We start from the raw sequence: 17,866 nt of genomic DNA on the forward strand, positions 1-17,866 counted from the left end.
GGAAAGCTAGTCACTGTAAAAATAAAAATGGTGAAAAAAAAAACTTGCTATGCAGTTTGGCGTGGAATTTAGCCTTGAGGAACCTCTTACCCTTAATCTTGTCCTTTTTTTTCAGTTAAGATAAGCAAGAGAAAGAGAGGCAAAAGATTACCAGCTAGCAAAAAGTGAGCATATAATCAGGATTGAAAGAAAATTGGAGTGAGAAGGACTTTATTTTTTAAAAGGGAGTAACTTTTCCAGCTATGCCCTGTAATTGTACTACCAAAAATCATTTTTTGTATTGTGGTACCTGTTTACTCTTATGTAAAAACAAAAGATTTAAAAAACATTAATGACCTGTGATTAGTGACTTCCTAAATGTTGTTGTAGGAGATGGGAAAGTAAATCATTTGACATTATTGTAACATTATCTGAAAGTATCCACAAAATTGTGGAACTATCCATCTTGAAAGTATATTCATAAACCTGTCTGTATGTTTTTTTCTAATATGTAATTTTGGTGGCCTTTTTTTCCTTAGGGAAAATGACCGAGTTGCAATGGTTAATGGAGTTTCAATGGATAATGTTGAACATGCTTTTGCTGTTCAGCAACTAAGAAAAAGTGGGAAGAATGCAAAAATTGTAAGTATCTTTTACCTTTACTTTAGTAAGAGTATCAATTTTATCATTGAAATGTTTCTGGTGTTTGAATTCCTCTTTCCCCTTCAAGAAAACGAAAACTGGATCAGTACTTATAAAGTTAGCTTACAAAAGTGCTTCTTCTAATTCTGGTGGTATGTTTTATCACAGAAAATATATTTTCTCAAAGTTTAGATACTAGGATTTTTTTTCGATTGAAAATGAAAGGCAGTGATTGAAAGGTGAAAGGTCACCTCTTTATGGCTTAATGTTCCCTTCTCTTTTAAGTTCTAAAGTTAGACTGAATCTTGGCATATAGTCTGTTTGAAATATTTAGCCCTGTTTTCTGTTACAGGATTTGTTTAATGGGCAAGTTTTACATTGTCCCTTGAACACATACATCATCAACCACTTTCCTTGTTACTGTGATACAGTTTGAGGAGAGAGAAAGTGGTAAGATTTTCTTTGTAGAGTTGTTGAGGGTGCATTTTAATGTTACTGTTTTAGTATATAGCTAGAATCTTTCTTCTATTTCATTATTTCTCTAAGTCCACTTTTTTTTTTTTTTAAGTTCAGTTAACTCTTGATAACTGGTCTCAAATCACAGTTAAAACTAAGCAGATGTGGCACAGCATAGATTTAATGTAACAGTTCTGTTTAAAATCATATCCATGTTTAGGAACACAGTAGCTACTTTACCCACTTTGCTCCTTCCCCCATTCTGCCCATCTAGCCTCTGAAAGGACTTATTAAGGCACTGCTTTAAGCCCTTAGTTCAGGTATAAAGAACAGGAGGAGGAGGCTGGGTAGGCAGCTAGATGGATTGTCCTTCCTTGTCTGTTGAGAACTTTGCTACTTCCCAGCAGACACTCAGAACCACAGTGGACCCAACAGAAGGGAGAGGGCTGGAAGTGAGGGGAAGGCCTGCCCTGTTTTGACTTTGGGGATTGGGTGAGAGCTAGGAGGTGTATTCCCTGAGACTGCACTTCACAGTTGCTAAGCCCTCTTCCATCGTCTAGGCTGCTGTGCCATATGGTTTATTTCTGCACCAGCATCTTTGCTGATGAGGTGAGAGTTTTCTCAGATTGCAGTAGACCCACTATTTAGTTACTGCATTCCAAATGACAGACCTCTTCTTTTGGGTATATATTTTCACAACTTCATTGTAGTCATATTTTTACACTTATAGTGTTATTTTTAAATCACAGTTCAGATACTTACTGGCTAGTGTGTGGTAGAGTTTTTAAAGTTTTTATAACATGAGATTGTAATATTTATAGAAGCAAATTGCTAATTTTTATAAATTGAGTAAGTTTTAACATTCTTGCCTTAGCTGCTGATGTTGAACATTGTTACTATTTTTCAATATTTTTCAACTGCATATTCAAAGGTGAGCACCTTAGGTAAATTGGGTGTTTTCTTCCTGTATCTGAGTTGTGAGCTTCACCTGTAACCTCAATGTTTTAAGCTCTGTTCCTCTGAAATGTTGAGCTGTTTTGTTCACCATGCAAAATATTCAATATACCTATTCCACATTGATAATGCATCTAAGAAAGTTGTATTTCTGCACTATAGACTTCTCCCCATAGAAATCATTTTATGAGAAGTAGGTCCAAAACCTGTAGTATATTTGAAATAGGAAAAGGATTTGGGACAGCTCAAGGATGGATTTTGCTCTGATTGTACTTAGCTACGTGACTTGGAGAGGCAGAATAAAACCCCAGTGTCTTACAATGTGGTCTTTCATTGTGAGGTGTCTTTCTAAACTCTTAACGCATCCCCAGCCAGAACCAGAACCTCAAGGTCATTATATACATTGTTTTTGCTTTGTTTAGTTTTGTTTTTTTCATTTCTGAATAATCAGCTCCTCTTCCTTCCTCCCCAGTCTACCGATCTGTTTTCCTCCCTGTGTTCGTACATTAAGGTGGTTGGTTGTTTATGTGATTTTCTTTCCATTAACCAAGAGCTCCCTGGGTATTAAAAAAACTGTTTCTTTTCTGTTAAACTAAAATGTTAGAAGTCCTTTGATAATATAACTATCATAAATAGGTTTAGTTTAGTTTAACAATAAGTGAAGTTAGAAGTAGTTTATGACACAGTGAGCGTGTATAATTTTTACTAAAATTCTGAACATCTTTAAAAAGCATTATGAAGTGTATGAGCAGAAACACCTCCTAGAGATAATGTCTGTGAGCACTTCAGTGTATCTCCACGTGGTTATGTAGCATTTCACTGTGTGTACGTGCTTACCTAACCCATTCATTGGTGGGCATTTCAGTGTCCAGTTTCCACAAGTATTAAAAAAAAAAATACTGTGTTGAAGATCATTGTGTTTCTGCCTACTTGTTCAGTTACTTTTTAGGAATAACTTCTTGGGAGTGGCTTCTCAGAGGGCATGAATGATATACACATCACCAGCCCTTCAGAAAGATGATAGGGCATTGAGAGTCCAATTTCAGCAACACTTTTTAAATCTTTGCCAAACAGACTGACGTAGTATTTCAGATGAACTATTTTACAGTACAAATGAGTTTGGTCATGTTGTAGTGTACATACTGCCCATTTATGTTTCTTCTTTGCTTATTCCTTAGCATTTATATGGTGATGATTGTTGTACTAGGGTGTGGTATATATTAGGATTATTAGCCTTTTGTCATATATACTGCATATATTGTGTACCCATTTGTTTTTTTGAGTGTAGGTTGTTATGGTGATTGTTTTGGAGGGGTTTGTTTTTATATCACTTTGTTTCAACATTGAAATGTTTTCATTTTTATGTTGTCATGTCTGTCAGATGTTCACTTGGTTGGTTCTGCCTTTGGTGTCAGGCTTATAAAAGCCTTTTACCTTTTACCAGTTATAAAAGTGTATAACCTATATTTTATGCTAGTACTTGTATAGAATTCATTGCTTTATTTTACATTTGAATCTTTATGTCAGCTAAACTGTCTTGAAGTAGGCATTTCCCCCTAAGTTTGTTTCAGAGTTTTCAGTGTTAAAATCAAGGATAGTTGCCAGACCTTCTAAATCTCTTCTTGTAAGTTTACAACCATTAACGATAATATAAACGGAGAATTGTAACAGGATTGGATATTTTTCAATAAGTTAAGCACTTACTGGTTGCAAATATTTCATTATATGTACAGTTAAATGCATGGCAAGGACCTTCTCTAAACAACTTGAATCTTAATAGGATAGACAGGTACCCACAATCATAACCATAATGCACATCTGAGAATGAGAGGCGTTTCAGGTACAGTAGATTTCCAGAGAGGTGGTAGGCACTCTCTTGGAGGAAGACATGGAAAGCTCAGAGTGTTCATCTGGTTACTTTGTTTTTGTTTGTACATAACTAGGGAGGAATTGAAGATTTAAAGTAATACAGCAAAAGTATTGCTTCTAAAACAGTATGTTGGAGATTGAAATAGAGGTGAGACTAAAACGCAGAGAGTCGGGTAGGAATGTTTATAGTAACTGTTACTTGCTAAGGGCCTGAGCTGTGGAAGGACAGGCAGCCTTCTCTACATTCACAACAGGGCATTGGCTGTCTGACCTTGCCACATATAGGCATCTTGCTGCTGCTTCAGCTTCAGTGTTGTTTCCTCAGAAGGGCCATCTCTGATGACTCTTGGTGGTAGTAGGCAGCAACAAGCACTATTAAGGATACAGCAGCCCTTTGAAGAAAGGGAGGAGATAAGAAAACTTGGAAATGAATAGCAAGACAGAGGAATAGAAGATTAATTAGCACAGTAGTAGTAGAGGACAAATTTGAGGGAGAGATTAAAGTTGTAAGTACCCTGAGGGGGTGTTGTTGATGAGGACAGTCTTGGAGGGTGGGTAGGGATAAGAATAAGAACTCATTTGGGAGAATTTCGTTTGTACAGAAAAGAGGTTCGACTTGGTCTTTGGACCCTGAAGGAAGGAAGACTAAACAAATAAGGTATTGAAAACCATCTGGAATATAGGGGATGTGAAGTGGCACTGAGCTGTGTAAGTCAGGCTGAGTGATTGGGATCTTGAAGAATAGTTTTGGAATACCTGTGTTAGCAAATTCCATAGAGAGGCAAGAGGTGGAGGAAAGGATTACTGACAAGCAAAAGAATTCTGTAAAGTAAAATGAATTTATGGAGGACCTAATCAGCAAAGTTTGGAAATGCAGCCATCTGAAGGTAAAGATAATACAGGACTGAAGTTTGTCATGGCAGGTGATTGAGAGGTCACAAGAAAGTTATTTAAATATCACAGCATGACGTCTCACACAAACTTTGGAGCAGCACAAGTGAAACCAGGAAAGAATTGGTGGACTGAGAGAACAGAAAATGGAGGAATCATAAAAAAGATGGGCATAGAAAAGTTTCAGTAGATCAAGGAGTGTTCCCCAAAAAGATCTTGCAGATCTCTGATGAGATTGAGGATGTACCAGAATGAGACAGTCAAGTGTAGTCCAGGGATTAAGAGGCCACACAATCAGAAGGTAATGCTTATAGATCTTGAACTTGCAGAAAGTAAAGGAAATAAATGGCCAGGGAAAATTGAACCACATAGCAGTCATTGAGGAAAGAAAGCCAGAAGAAGGGTTTTATACCAACAATAGAAATTGGAGAGATACAGAAACTGAACAGTTTATATTGGTAAAGTATTAGCTCCAACTTCAGAAGTTGAATGTTAATGTGGAGGAGGTACAGTAAATTTATCCATTAAGAGTTTTAGTAGGATAGTTGTGGGCCTTGATACTGATGGATTCTGAAAATTTCAAGGAGTCAAGTTGGGCTTACAAGTTTGCGATGGTCTTGGTAGCAACTAACAGTGTATTTGATGGTATTAGAGTACACTGCCCCATCCTTTATCCAAATCACTAACAATTACTAGTTTCTCTTTAAGCTTGTGATTATTACACCTAAACAATCTTTCTAAATTAAGTAACTAAGGACTTTATTAGGCTCACTATTCCAAATTTGGTTCTTAAACAGATCTGTTTGTCAAGAGAGCAGAAAACATAACCATTATGGAAATGTATTCTCTAGTAATTTCTTACAACTTTTTGTGTATTTTGTCTCTCTGATTCATAATTAATTTATTTGACATAGGACCAGAAAAACATAATTTTCCTTTCTCTTAAGAACTAAAAGTGTGTGTAGAAATCAATCAGCTTTTTTTGTAATCTTTATTTGTAGACCATTAGGAGGAAGAAGAAAGTTCAGATACCAGTTAGTCGTCCTGATCCTGAACCTGTATCTGAAAAAGAAGATGATAGTTATGATGAGGAGGTCCATGATCCGAGAAGCAGCCGTGGAGGTCTGGTCAGTAGAAGGAGTGAGAAGAGTTGGGCAAGGGATAGAAGTGCAAGCAGAGAGAGGAGTTTGTCCCCACGGTCTGATAGGCGATCTGTGGCCTCCAGTCAGCCTGCCAAACCCACCAAAGTCACATTGGTGAAATCCCGGAAAAATGAAGGTATTCTCTACCAACTTGTTTATCATTTTCACATGAAAATGTTAACACTAATTTTGACGAGTGAAATTGCTGCCCTTTCCTATCCTCGTTTTTGTTGTCTTTTGTTATCTTCATTGTTGTGTCCTGTTGCCATAAGTCCTATCCCGTTATAGCAGGCTTCAGGGATCATCTACTTTTCTCTTCATGAATTAATTTGGTGCAGCAGATCGTACTTCAAATAAATTGTCCAGTAGTTGGATTTTGAATTTCTTGTTGTGGTTAGAATAGCCAAATACAAATTATGCTAACAAATGTCACACCAGTACCAAGCTGAATTTCAGTGTTTTACTTAGCTGTTAGGATCAGTAGTAGCATAACCATTGGAAGAAATCTTGGGGCTTTTTGGGAAGGGGGGCAGACTTCTTTTTAAATGAAGAGATTAAGGGGAAGGAACCCCTGATAGGGCATTTCTCTATAATGCAGGACTTCTTTAAACTGAAGCTAGCCGCTTCCGCTTACTTAATCAAGTTTGATAAGAATGAATGCGATTGTGACCTCGTCCTGTGGACATGTCTCTCAAATGCAGGCAAGCATCTGTGACTGATCATTTTGGTGAAAAGGTGTTCTACTAAGAATATCATGTAGGCTTGCTTTGATCTGCTATACCAGCACCTGACAGACCTTTTTTCTAGTTCTTGCTCCCCACCCCACTCTGTGGTGGACATCTCAAACTGTCTACCCTTGCTGTTTCTACTTCATTTTGCCACTCATTCGTCAACCCTCTCTGACCTGGTATCTGTTACACCTTGCTCTCAAAGCTGTTAAAACTAAATAAATCCAGTAGAAATTCTCAGTCTTTATTTTACTTGCCTTTTCAGTACCATTTTGCATAGTGTTAACCACTTCCTATATTTTGAAATAACGTCTTCTCTTGGCTTCAGTGATACTGTGTTCTTTTGGATCTCTCACCCCCTTACATATCCTTTGCAGGCTTCTTCTCATCCTACCCTTTAATCTTCCATAGATTTCTATTCTAGAATCTCTTTTTTCCCCTCAACGTAAACTCTTTAGGCAATTGCATCTGCTCATTGTCTCAGTTAGCTGCTGCTGATGGCAAAACTTATTTCTCCAGCCCAAGTCTGTGTAGTTGTGCGTGCCAGCTGACTGTCAGGCATATTGACTTCAGTATTTCACGTAGCTCCCTCAGACTTAACACACCTCAAGCAAAACTCCTACCTTCCTCATAAAATTTTTGTGTTTTCTTATGAAGTTGCTCATTAGATATATTCTCATCTACCCAGTTTCTCATGCCAATTATGGAAAACATTGTACTTATCCTTGACATCTCTTTTTTCCTCACTTCCCTGTACCCAGTTAATATATCGTAACTTCCTCAATACCATTCTTAAATAACCTCCCACTTCTGCCTTTCTCCACTATCACCACCACCTCCCTCATCCATGCTACTGTAATCTTTTTTTCTTTCAGCTTTATTGAGGTGTAATTGACATTATATATAAATATATAAAGTTATATATATTTAAGGTATATAACATGATTTGATAAACATGTATACATTATAAAATGATCACAGTCAAGTTTATGACATCGGGCATTTACGTGCATTGACATGTATTTACTTAGTTACTTCAGAGTTACTTTTTTTTTTTTTTTTTTTTTTTTGGTGCGGTGAATAACTATCATCTCTTAAGTGGACATAATGAGTCTCAGAAACTAGTCTCTGGATCCCTTCCAGTCAATTCTGCAGACACCTTCATAGAGTTAAAGGATCTTCTGTGACGTTTGTTATTCTTTCGCATCTCTCTTAGTTACTCCTCAGTCCTAGCTACCCTAACAGTTATGACTGTTCCTTCATACCTTTTGGGACATTTGTTTGTAACCATTCTGTCTCTACCACCTCCCACCCTACATACACATTCACAGGTGTACCCTAATCCTTCTGGTTTAGTAGTATTTCTGCTTTAGTATTTCTTCCTCTCTGGCTCTGTACTGGACACTGAATCCTATATTGCCTTCGTATGAACTCTTCCTCACACTTACATTTGCCCCTACTGACTGTTGCCAGAGTGTAGGGCCTCTGTCTCATTCGCTGCTTTTTAGCCATAGTGCCTGGTGTATAGTTAATATTTACCCAAGGAAACACTTGGAGTTGATGAATATGTGAGGATTACTTTGAACCAATCTCTGTATTGATTATTTATAACTTTTTAATCTTGAATAAGGACATTTTTGTCATTTGTACTATATTCTTCTGTGATATAACAACCATTTCTCAAGCACATATATTTGACTGCCTAGATCCCCTGAAAAGTCATTTTCTCTTTTCACCCTGATTCTTTTCCTGTTTGAGCACTCTGTGTGTATTTGCCTTAAGTTAAGCTGCAATTTAGGGTTTTTTGTTTTTGTTCCCCCCCCCCCTTTTTTTTTAATGCAGTAAGATGCAGAGTCCTTTCCTCTCTCCTGACAGAGCCAGGAGTGTTCCTTTTCCTATTGATGTGCTCTTGTCGTCATTGTTCTGGTTTACAAACACACAGAATTCTGCGGTTTTGCAGGTCCCTGGACAGTTTTCTAGACTCTCCTGGTACTTTCCTCAATTTTGACCATTTCCTCATCCACAGATAAAATTAATGTTGCCTCACATTTGGATACCTGGTTGGTTGTTAAAAGGAAAGGACTGGCCTTTTTAACTCCTGCCTGTATCTGCACAGCTAGTTGAAGCCTTTGTTCGCACCAACACAGAATGTATATAGTAATGTTCTGCATGTCTCTCTCCATGGTTAGAGGTGTGTAGAATCAGAAAAACTTTTGCTCTGGGAAATTGGGGAAAACAAAACAGTGTATGCTTAGTAATACAAGTCGTCATTAAAATTGTCAACCTTTCCAGAGTTTTTCCAACCTCAAGCAGTTCACTTTTTAGAAGTGTATTCATTAAACCTTCTGAGAAGCTAGTTTAATACAACATAGGGAGAAATGGTCTTCTCTTCAGGCTTGGGTTTTTTTTTTCTTCCTTTCCCCTTTCTGAGTAAAAATTGGAATAAGTATGTCAGTCTTCTGCTTGGATCATAGACTTTCTTTACTTTCACATTGGCAGTGCACACTTTTTGATGATTAGAAGAAATGACATCTTTGCAGGGTGACCAAGAATAATTTCTTGCTGTTGATCGTACTTAAAAACTCAGTGTGGTGATGATTATTATACTTTTAAAGTGTGTGGTGTACGCTAAAGACATTTAAATATGTTATTTCAGAATATGGTCTTCGATTGGCCAGTCATATATTTGTGAAGGAAATTTCACAAGATAGTTTGGCAGCAAGAGATGGCAATATTCAAGAAGGCGATGTTGTATTAAAGGTATAGTCATATTCTTACATTTTAATGAACTGAAGTAGAAAACAAATTCTAGTGTAACCATATAGTTTCTGCTCATGTTTGAAGCAATTTTGCCAAAATTAAAAATCAATGTTTGGGGCACTGGATGGTTTGTCATTTTTAATGGACAAAAATGGTTTGTCCGTTATTATGTGTCAACACTGATATTTTTCTTTAGGCATGGAGTCATTCTGAGCAAATTAATCATTACAAATGAATATCCTTCACTGCTAGGAACTACTTTGTAGGTAGATATGTCTAGTCTTACACAATAAGTGGTTTTGATAACTACTCTAAATATTATTAAAATGTTTGTTTTGTTTGTTTGCTTATAAGTAATAGAAAGTGACAGGCTTTTGGGGATTGGCTCAGAGATACTAATTCGGGTTTTCTGACATAGCAACAGCGTAGTAAAGATTTTATTTCAGGAAAGAGGAGTACTTTGATATTATGAAAGGACTAATTTTGGTTCTTACAGAAAGCCAAGGAGTAATTTAAATATTCCTGTTTCATAATATTAAGTTAACATTTGTATTTTTATCATTTACTTTCAACTTAGAGGTTTTTTTTTTCTGTTGCAGATAAATGGTACCGTGACAGAAAATATGTCACTGACAGATGCAAAGACATTGATAGAAAGGTCTAAAGGCAAGTTAAAAATGGTAGTTCAGAGAGATGAACGAGCTACCCTGTTGAATGTCCCTGATCTTTCTGACAGTATCCATTCTGCTAATGCCTCTGAGAGAGATGGTGAGTATAGTTCTGTTTGGAGAGTCCCTTTAAGTAACCTGTTAAAGTAGTAGGAAGATTTGATATGTTTGAATGAAATAATTTTCTACAAGCCAGACACCTTCAGAACCTAAGAATTACAAATATATATACTGGGAGTGGAGGGCTTAATTTTAATTACATTTTTCCTAGTTTTATTGAGAAATGTGGAAGTTTAAGGTACACAGCATGATGGTTTGATTTACATCTATTGTGAAATGATCACCACAATATGTTTAGTTAACATCTTTTATCTTCTCCTGTAGATAAAAGAAAAAAAAAACATTTTTCCATGTGATGAAAACTCTTAGGATCTAGTCTCTTAACTTCATATATCCTATAGCAGTGTTAGCTGTTACCATCTATTGTACATTTCTTCCCTGGTGCTCATTTATTTTATAACTGAAAGTCTGGACCTTCCTCCAGTTTCCTTTTGCCCCTCCCCCCACCCTCTCTGGTAACCACAAATCTGATTTCTTCTTCTGTGAGTTTGGTGGTTGTGTGGGTTTGTATTTTTGCTTTTTGTGGTTTGTTTTCTGTTTTTTTTTGTCTTTCTCTGACTTATTTACCATATGCCTTCGAGGTCCACATCCATGTTGTCTTGTCCTTTTTGTTTTGTAGGCAGCTCACCATTATTAATCAGTGGTTGATGAAGTTAATGCTTAAATCAACCATTTTATATGAAATTATATTTAGTAGCTTATATTCATTATCATTGGAGTATCTTACATTTTACATTATTTTACTATGATCATTTCATGGGAAAATAAAAAGCACCCTTTTACTTAACAGACATTTCAGAAATTCAGTCACTGGCATCAGATCATTCTGGTCGATCACATGACAGACCTCCCCGCCACAGCCGGTCACGATCACCTGACCAACGGTCAGAGCCTTCTGATCATTCCAGACACTCTCCACAGCAGCCCAGCAGTGGCAGGTAATCACACTCTGTTGTTAAAATAGTTACGTGTGCTTGATACATGTTTCTGGTATTGCTTACAAATAAAACTAGAAGATAGATTTTCTTTTATTAAGATTAGGTTGGAAGTTTTTGGTTTTTTTTTTTTTAATTAATTTAGGGATTACCTAGAAAAACATAGGTCAGTTAATCTTCCTAAAGGGTGAAGTGGTAAATATTTTAAGTATGTAAGCCATATAATTTCTTATCACTACTCTGTAGCACAGAAGTGTAACTGTAGATAATATGTAAATGAACAGACAGGGTAGTATTCCAATAAAACTTTATGAAAAACACTTGGCCATACAGCTGCAGTTTGCTGATCCCTACTGCATAAGAAGATGCTGGCCAGCTAAAAGAATATACTGCTTGGGAAAGTTAAACATATTAGCAGCCCTTTCCTAGACACTTTAACCCGGACTTTGTTTTCCCTCTTAAAAAAACAGTCTGGTATTTATGCCAAAGAGTCTGGTATGTTAGTATGTGACTTACCTGAGTTTACATGGTCTTTGGGGTTGCATATACAGTTGAGAATCTGAAAATTATGACCCTTATTTCTAGAATAGTACACATGTACACATAAACATTTGGCATTTTACATAAAATTTATGGATATTCCCAGGGCTCTGTAGGCCACCAACTGATTTATGGATCTGTAATAATCCATATGAAGATCTTCTGGAGGCACTTGAAAATTTGAGCTGAACATTTTAGGGTTAGAGATTAATTTGGGACTTACTTGCATGGAGGTGTTAGCTCAAGCCATAGAAGTCATTAAAGTTACTAAGGAGAAAACAATGTGGAGGGAAGGCCAAGATATTAGACTGGAGGCAGTGTTTTCTTTGAGGAAGGTGAGGAGGCAAGGAAGAAGTAACCAGAGAAAGGAGGAGTGTGTAGCCAGAAGAAAACTTTTTTGAAGATCTTTAAAAATCATAATGATCATTATTTTGCACTGCTGGTTTTAGAGATTTATGAAGCGAATTCTCTTTAAATTTCAAATTTTAGTTTTATAAATTATATTAACTCTGATCTTTATTTTAAGGTTGTAATAATTATTTATTTACTTACTTATTTTAATGTTTATTTTTGAGAGAGAGAGAGAGACAGAGCACAAGCATGGGAGAGGCAGAGAGAGAGGGAGAGACACAAAACCTGAAGCAGGCTCCAGGGTCTAAGCTGTCAGCACAGAGCCCGATGCGCGGGTCGAACCCACGAACTGTGAGCTCATGACCTGAGTCGAAGTTGGATGCTTAACCAACTGAGCCACCCAGGCGCCCCATAATGATTTTTTTTTAAAAATATTATAGTACATCATATGCCATCCTGGCTTATCTTATAACTGATACAACTGATTGTTATTTTTAACTGCTTCAAGTTAATATATTGGCTCTAAAACTCTTCTTGACATAGCATAGATGTTACCTGGGAAAGGATCGCTGCAACCACACACACACTGTGATATAAATCACACCCTTGGATGATTCATGGGAGTAGCTATAATTTTAACACATTTCTCTCACCTAGAAACCATGCTGGTGTCAAGAAATTTGGATATGATTTTCCTTAAAAAAAAAAGAATCATCTACATTTTGGCTGTTAGTTTTTTTTGTGAGCAAATTCTAAATCTTAAAAAGTTTTTTTGATGCTGACTTTTTTTCATTTAGATTTCCTAAACACTTGGCATTCGTAACTTAAAAGTTAAAGAGGTTTGTTTTGTTTTGTTTTTTTAAACATTTTAATATAAAATTACGTTGAGGTGTTTTAATTGGGAACCTCAGGTATCCTTATGGGTCACACGAGTTATATGAGATCTTTTAAAAATACAGAATCCTAGGCTCTGTTCTCAGGTGGAGGTGGAGAATACAGTTTGTTTGTTTGTTTTTAGGTTTCTGATATCATCCTCTACTGTGCACTACCAAATTTGGGAACTTCTGGTTAGGACATGTGGTACATACTAAAGAAAAGATAGTACTTCACATACAGAAGGCCAGAAGTCTTCAGATTATTTCCAAATTCTTGTGCTAAGAATTTAATTTCTGAAAATTCAGTGACCTTCACACATTCAAGATGTACAATAGTACCAGTTGCTTAAAGATTTCATTTTTTCTCCTAAAGTTCATGTTAAAATACAAATAACTGTGGAGTTGTGGAGGATTATCCTGTGTTTTGAGAAACAATTTAGGTGTTCTTTAAAAGTAAAATTCTAGTAAAAACACCATGGGTTCTGTATTCCATTATTCTCATGACCTACTTGAGTTCTCTGTGATGTTCTTTTCTGAGAGAGCAAACATTGTGGACAGAGCTCTTGAGAAAAGCCCATTAGCTTGTTTCTTCATAAGTAGATGAGCAATGCACCCTTACTGTTATCCAGAACAGGGGTTGGCACACTACAACTTGCAGGCCAAATACAACCTGCTGCTTGATTTTGCAAATAAAGTTTTATTGGAACCAATCCTATAATGGCATAATTGAGAAGTTGCAAGAGAGACTGTATGGCTCACAGAGTCATATAAGGAAAACGTTTGCCAATCCCTGGTCTAGAATGTTAAAATAGGCGTTATTGAACTAAAAAATTATATATAGAGAGAGAGAATTACTACAGTGATTTTCTTACATCTTGATGCGTGTTGCCAGGTTTGTTTTATATTTTATTCAGTGATGTTTCAGAGCCCCTTCTGGGCCAAGACTTGTTCTAGGAACTCGGGATACTGAGAGAGCCCAAAACTTGTGCCACTGTTTCATGCTCACAAGGTAGCTCTCACAGAGAAGATTCTTTTCACTGATCTCACTGTGGTCCCTACATAACTGAGTATTTGATTTGCAGGGTATGTTCTGAGCCTCTCTTTGGTCATATAGTTTACTGTCCCTACTAACATTTAATTACACCAATCCATTTTATGACTTTTCTCCCTAGAGTGACAACATATGTTTACCTTTTTTGTTCTATCAGCTTTATAATAAAGGTGACTGTGGTGCTGATTATCATAAGCAGGTTCAGTATTGAAAAAATTCTACTGTAGTAAAAGCTGAGACTAATTAAAATAATGTTGAATTGTGGAACATTTGGATTATAAAGATTATGTTTTATATTAGACTCAGTCATTCCATAAACTAAGTTTATTTAAGGCCTAAGTTGTCTAAAGTTTTTAGGGAATGTATTATAACAAATAGAAAAGGTTTAATTTATATTTAGCATATTCATTTTATAAAAATGGTTGCTTTTGAGGTACTTGCAAGCAGTGTCTTAAAAAGATTGAAACTTTGTAAAATTTTCAAATATTCTCTTTATTCATTATTTCTCCTGAGAGAAAATGCTCCCCCTAAATTCTGAAAGTTAGTGGTATCAGTATTGATAATGGGTAATGATATAGTAAATATGTGATAGTAAAATTGAATTTTACAAATGAGAAATTTGTAGACAAATCCAAGTGTTGAGCCCCATTAAGCTGATATATTTGGGATAAAAACCTTTTACCTATACAGTCCACCTTTTCTGTCAGCCTTTGACTATACAGGGTTGAATTGAGCTCATGATCTGTTTCTCCAAGAGTGCCAATAAATCCTAATACCTATGCAAATAGGGCATATAATGTATCCGCTTAAATACCTTAGAGAAGTATTACTTTTAAAGATCTTTTTTCTTTACATATTTTACATTTTCTGTTATCTTCCATAATTGTTTTATTTGATTCTAGAGGACTGTAAATATTCTTTAATTCTAGAATATATAGTCTCTTTCAGATACTGCTTGGTTCTCTGGAACTTTGCCAGTTGGCTAAAAGTTATTGAGACACTTACATGTATCAGTTGTACATTTTTTTTTTACTATTGTAAAATGTGGAGAAGTGCCCATTTTCTGATTAGCGAATTTCGGATTTTGTTTTCTGATCTTTGGTTTTAGTTCTTTAAAAACGTTTTATTATCTCCAATTTAATAGATGCTTTATTCAGGACAAGATTTACATGTGATAATATTGGCAATTAATTTGGTATAAGTAGTGCTTTATTTTTCATTTGAAGTCCTTCATGTTTATTTGTTTGTTTTTGGTTTCTCCTCTGTGAAAGATAGAAAGGGCCAGGTAGAAAGATAATTCTTGAAGTATCTCAATGAAATTAATTGATCACTTCTTTCCCGTGGATTCTATGCCTTCCAGCTGGACTAAGGGAGTTGGTTGTGAGTTGATGCAGCACAGTGAACTTTCTACAGTAGAGTGAATGTTGAAAGATCTTTTTTTTGCCAGTAATTTTGACATTATCCTGCTGATTCTTACCATATTATATATTTATTGATACCATATATATGTTATCAGTATATGGTTATAAATTTTCCCTCAACAAACTAGGCAAGATCCCTGCTGTCCTAGAGCTTTAGGCTTATATCAGAGTGAAAAAAGCAGATAAGTAAGTTTGAAAACTACATTTCACTTTCCATCAGACTAATGGAAATTATTCCATTAGTGGTAAGTACTATAAAGAAAATGAGGGTAGTACGATAGTGAAGGCGGAGGGGATGATATTAGATAACATGATCAGAGAAGAAGGCTTCTCTAAAGTGACCTCATCTTGAAATGAGTAAGAAAGAGCCCTCCAGATGAAGATTATTGTAGAATAAGAAATAACGTGCCATTTCTCAACTTGTTGGAATAACAGCTGGATGCTGGATCACAAGAGTAGACAGTGATTGGAGTTCTAAGAAGTATTTTCTTCTGTTTTGGAAAAAATTGTTTCATGAGAGAAAATGTGAAAGTTGTTTGTTTTTTTTTTTTAATTTTTTTTTTAATGTTTATTTATTTTTGACAGAGAGAGAGAGAGAGAGAGAGAGAGAGAGAGAGACGGAGCATGAACGGGGGAGGGGCAGAGAGAGAGGGAGACAGAATCAGAAGCAGTCTCCAGGCTCTGAGCAAGCTGTCAGCACAGAGCCTGACGCGGGGCTCAAACCCACAGACTGGGAGATCATGACCTGAGCCGAAGTCGGATGCTCAACCGACTGAGCCACCTAGGCGCCCCTGAAAGTTTTTTAAGAAGTTGTTTATTACTTGAATTGGTTTTGGGGTTTTTTGGGGTTTTTTTGTTTGTTTGTTTTTGTTTGTTTGTTTTGTTTTTTTTTTTTTTTGCTGAGATTCTTTGTCTAATGTTTTGAAATGAGTGGAATATTGATGACCCATCCTGAACTTCTGTTACTTAAATAAGAGCCAACTTATTTTCAGTCCTTGGGAATTTTAGGTTACCAGGTTAAAATTCCAATCTGAGGTTTTGTTTTTGATATGCTTTCTAAGGAGGCCAGGCCAAGGGAAGACCATAGTTGATGCACTTCTCTAGTAATTAACTAGCAACCCAAGTGTAATAATATGTGTGCTCAGTGATTGCTGAATAATTTTAACTCCTAAGAGAATATGAATCTAATGGCATAAAAGCAAGCTTAAATATTGTACTTTATCCCACAATTTAAAAAGTAAAAGTATGAATTTTGTTCATCAGCTCTTACACAAGTACAATATAAAACATAAAATATGATATTTAAAAATAGACTCTCCACTTGGTGACGTATTAAAAATAGTAAATGAATGAAAAATCTTACTTCCAGATAACGATCTTCTCTTGTCCTTGGGAGAGAACCTTAGTAAAAAATGAAGAGAGTGTCGCAACATTGATCCCTTGTTATAAATCAACCAGACATTCCACTCAGTCAGAAGATTGTTTGACTCTAAATATTAATCTAAATACCTGATAATCATTATACCACCAAAGATGGCCTAACAAAGCTATCCTTAAATTTTAAAAAGCTCTTTCTTAGTCTTTCTCATTAAAAATTACACATTTCTGCAAAAATCATACTGTCTGAAATCAGATGCACTAGGTTAGTCATCATCATAATAAATGAACATGTAAGATGGGAGAGAAACTCTGTACAAAATGATAAACTTTATAAAAATAAGTATCTGGATTATTACCTAAAAGCCATTTGCCAAAATGGGCAATATAGATACTCAGATTTTCTTCAAAAACATATACACACACACATGTATTTCTAGAAAATAGATTATAGTGTGTAAAGAATAAACTTAAGTTGTGGGAAATTAGCTTATAAATATGGCAAAATTGGTATAAAGTAACTATTTCTCGGCATACTACCCTTAATTTCTGTATTCCAGGACCAGCTTAGAGTCTCTTCTCTGCGTCTCTCTGCCTTTGTCATCCCTAGAATTCTGTATGTGCCATGCAGAGAGAGATCATTAATTTTTTTTTATTGCTATGAAGGAGGAACTGCAATGTATAAATACCTATTTGTTTCCATATAAAATTTAGAAAATTAACAGTGGTTGCAGCATTCTAAATAGTCAGAATGATTTGAGTGTGCCTTTAGTTTTTCTTTCTCAGGTGTCTTCCAACCCTCCATGCTGACCTATTCTGTCAATGGAGAAAAACTGTGGGGTATGGTTAGGTTAGTTTCTTAACATGTCTTTATTGTTAATTATGGCTGAGATAGTCCAGTAGCCTCTAAAGGAATTAGTACCTAGTTTTTGTTTTCATCCTAAGTTCTGAAGGTCTTGCCTCCCTTTATGCAATAAATGAGTTTCTGAAAACAAAGTATAACTTCATTTTTTAGGATGAGTCATTTTAGTATGTAATGGGAATTTGGAATTGGTGTGATAAAAGGATGTTTTACTGGAGTGACTGTTCACCCTCAAGTTTATTTCC

The 17,866-nt window shown here is 35.8% G+C and overlaps 1 protein-coding gene across 32 annotated transcripts in view; it reads left to right on the forward strand.

Moving 5' to 3' along the window:
- TJP1 (tight junction protein 1) overlaps nt 1-17,866 on the forward strand; it is a 373,407-nt gene that overhangs the window by 310,874 nt on the left and 44,667 nt on the right. For all 32 annotated transcript variants that reach the window (XM_045448821.1, XM_045448822.1, XM_045448824.1 and 29 more), the window contains 5 exons: nt 519-621; nt 5,793-6,069; nt 9,318-9,421; nt 10,021-10,189; nt 11,000-11,147. In XM_045448821.1, the coding sequence (XP_045304777.1) occupies nt 519-621; nt 5,793-6,069; nt 9,318-9,421; nt 10,021-10,189; nt 11,000-11,147 (801 nt within the window). The remainder of the gene's footprint in view (nt 1-518; nt 622-5,792; nt 6,070-9,317; nt 9,422-10,020; nt 10,190-10,999; nt 11,148-17,866) is intronic.

The sequence above is a fragment of the Leopardus geoffroyi genome, chromosome B3 (assembly GCF_018350155.1).
Source record: "Leopardus geoffroyi isolate Oge1 chromosome B3, O.geoffroyi_Oge1_pat1.0, whole genome shotgun sequence".
NCBI lineage: Eukaryota > Metazoa > Chordata > Mammalia > Carnivora > Felidae > Leopardus > Leopardus geoffroyi.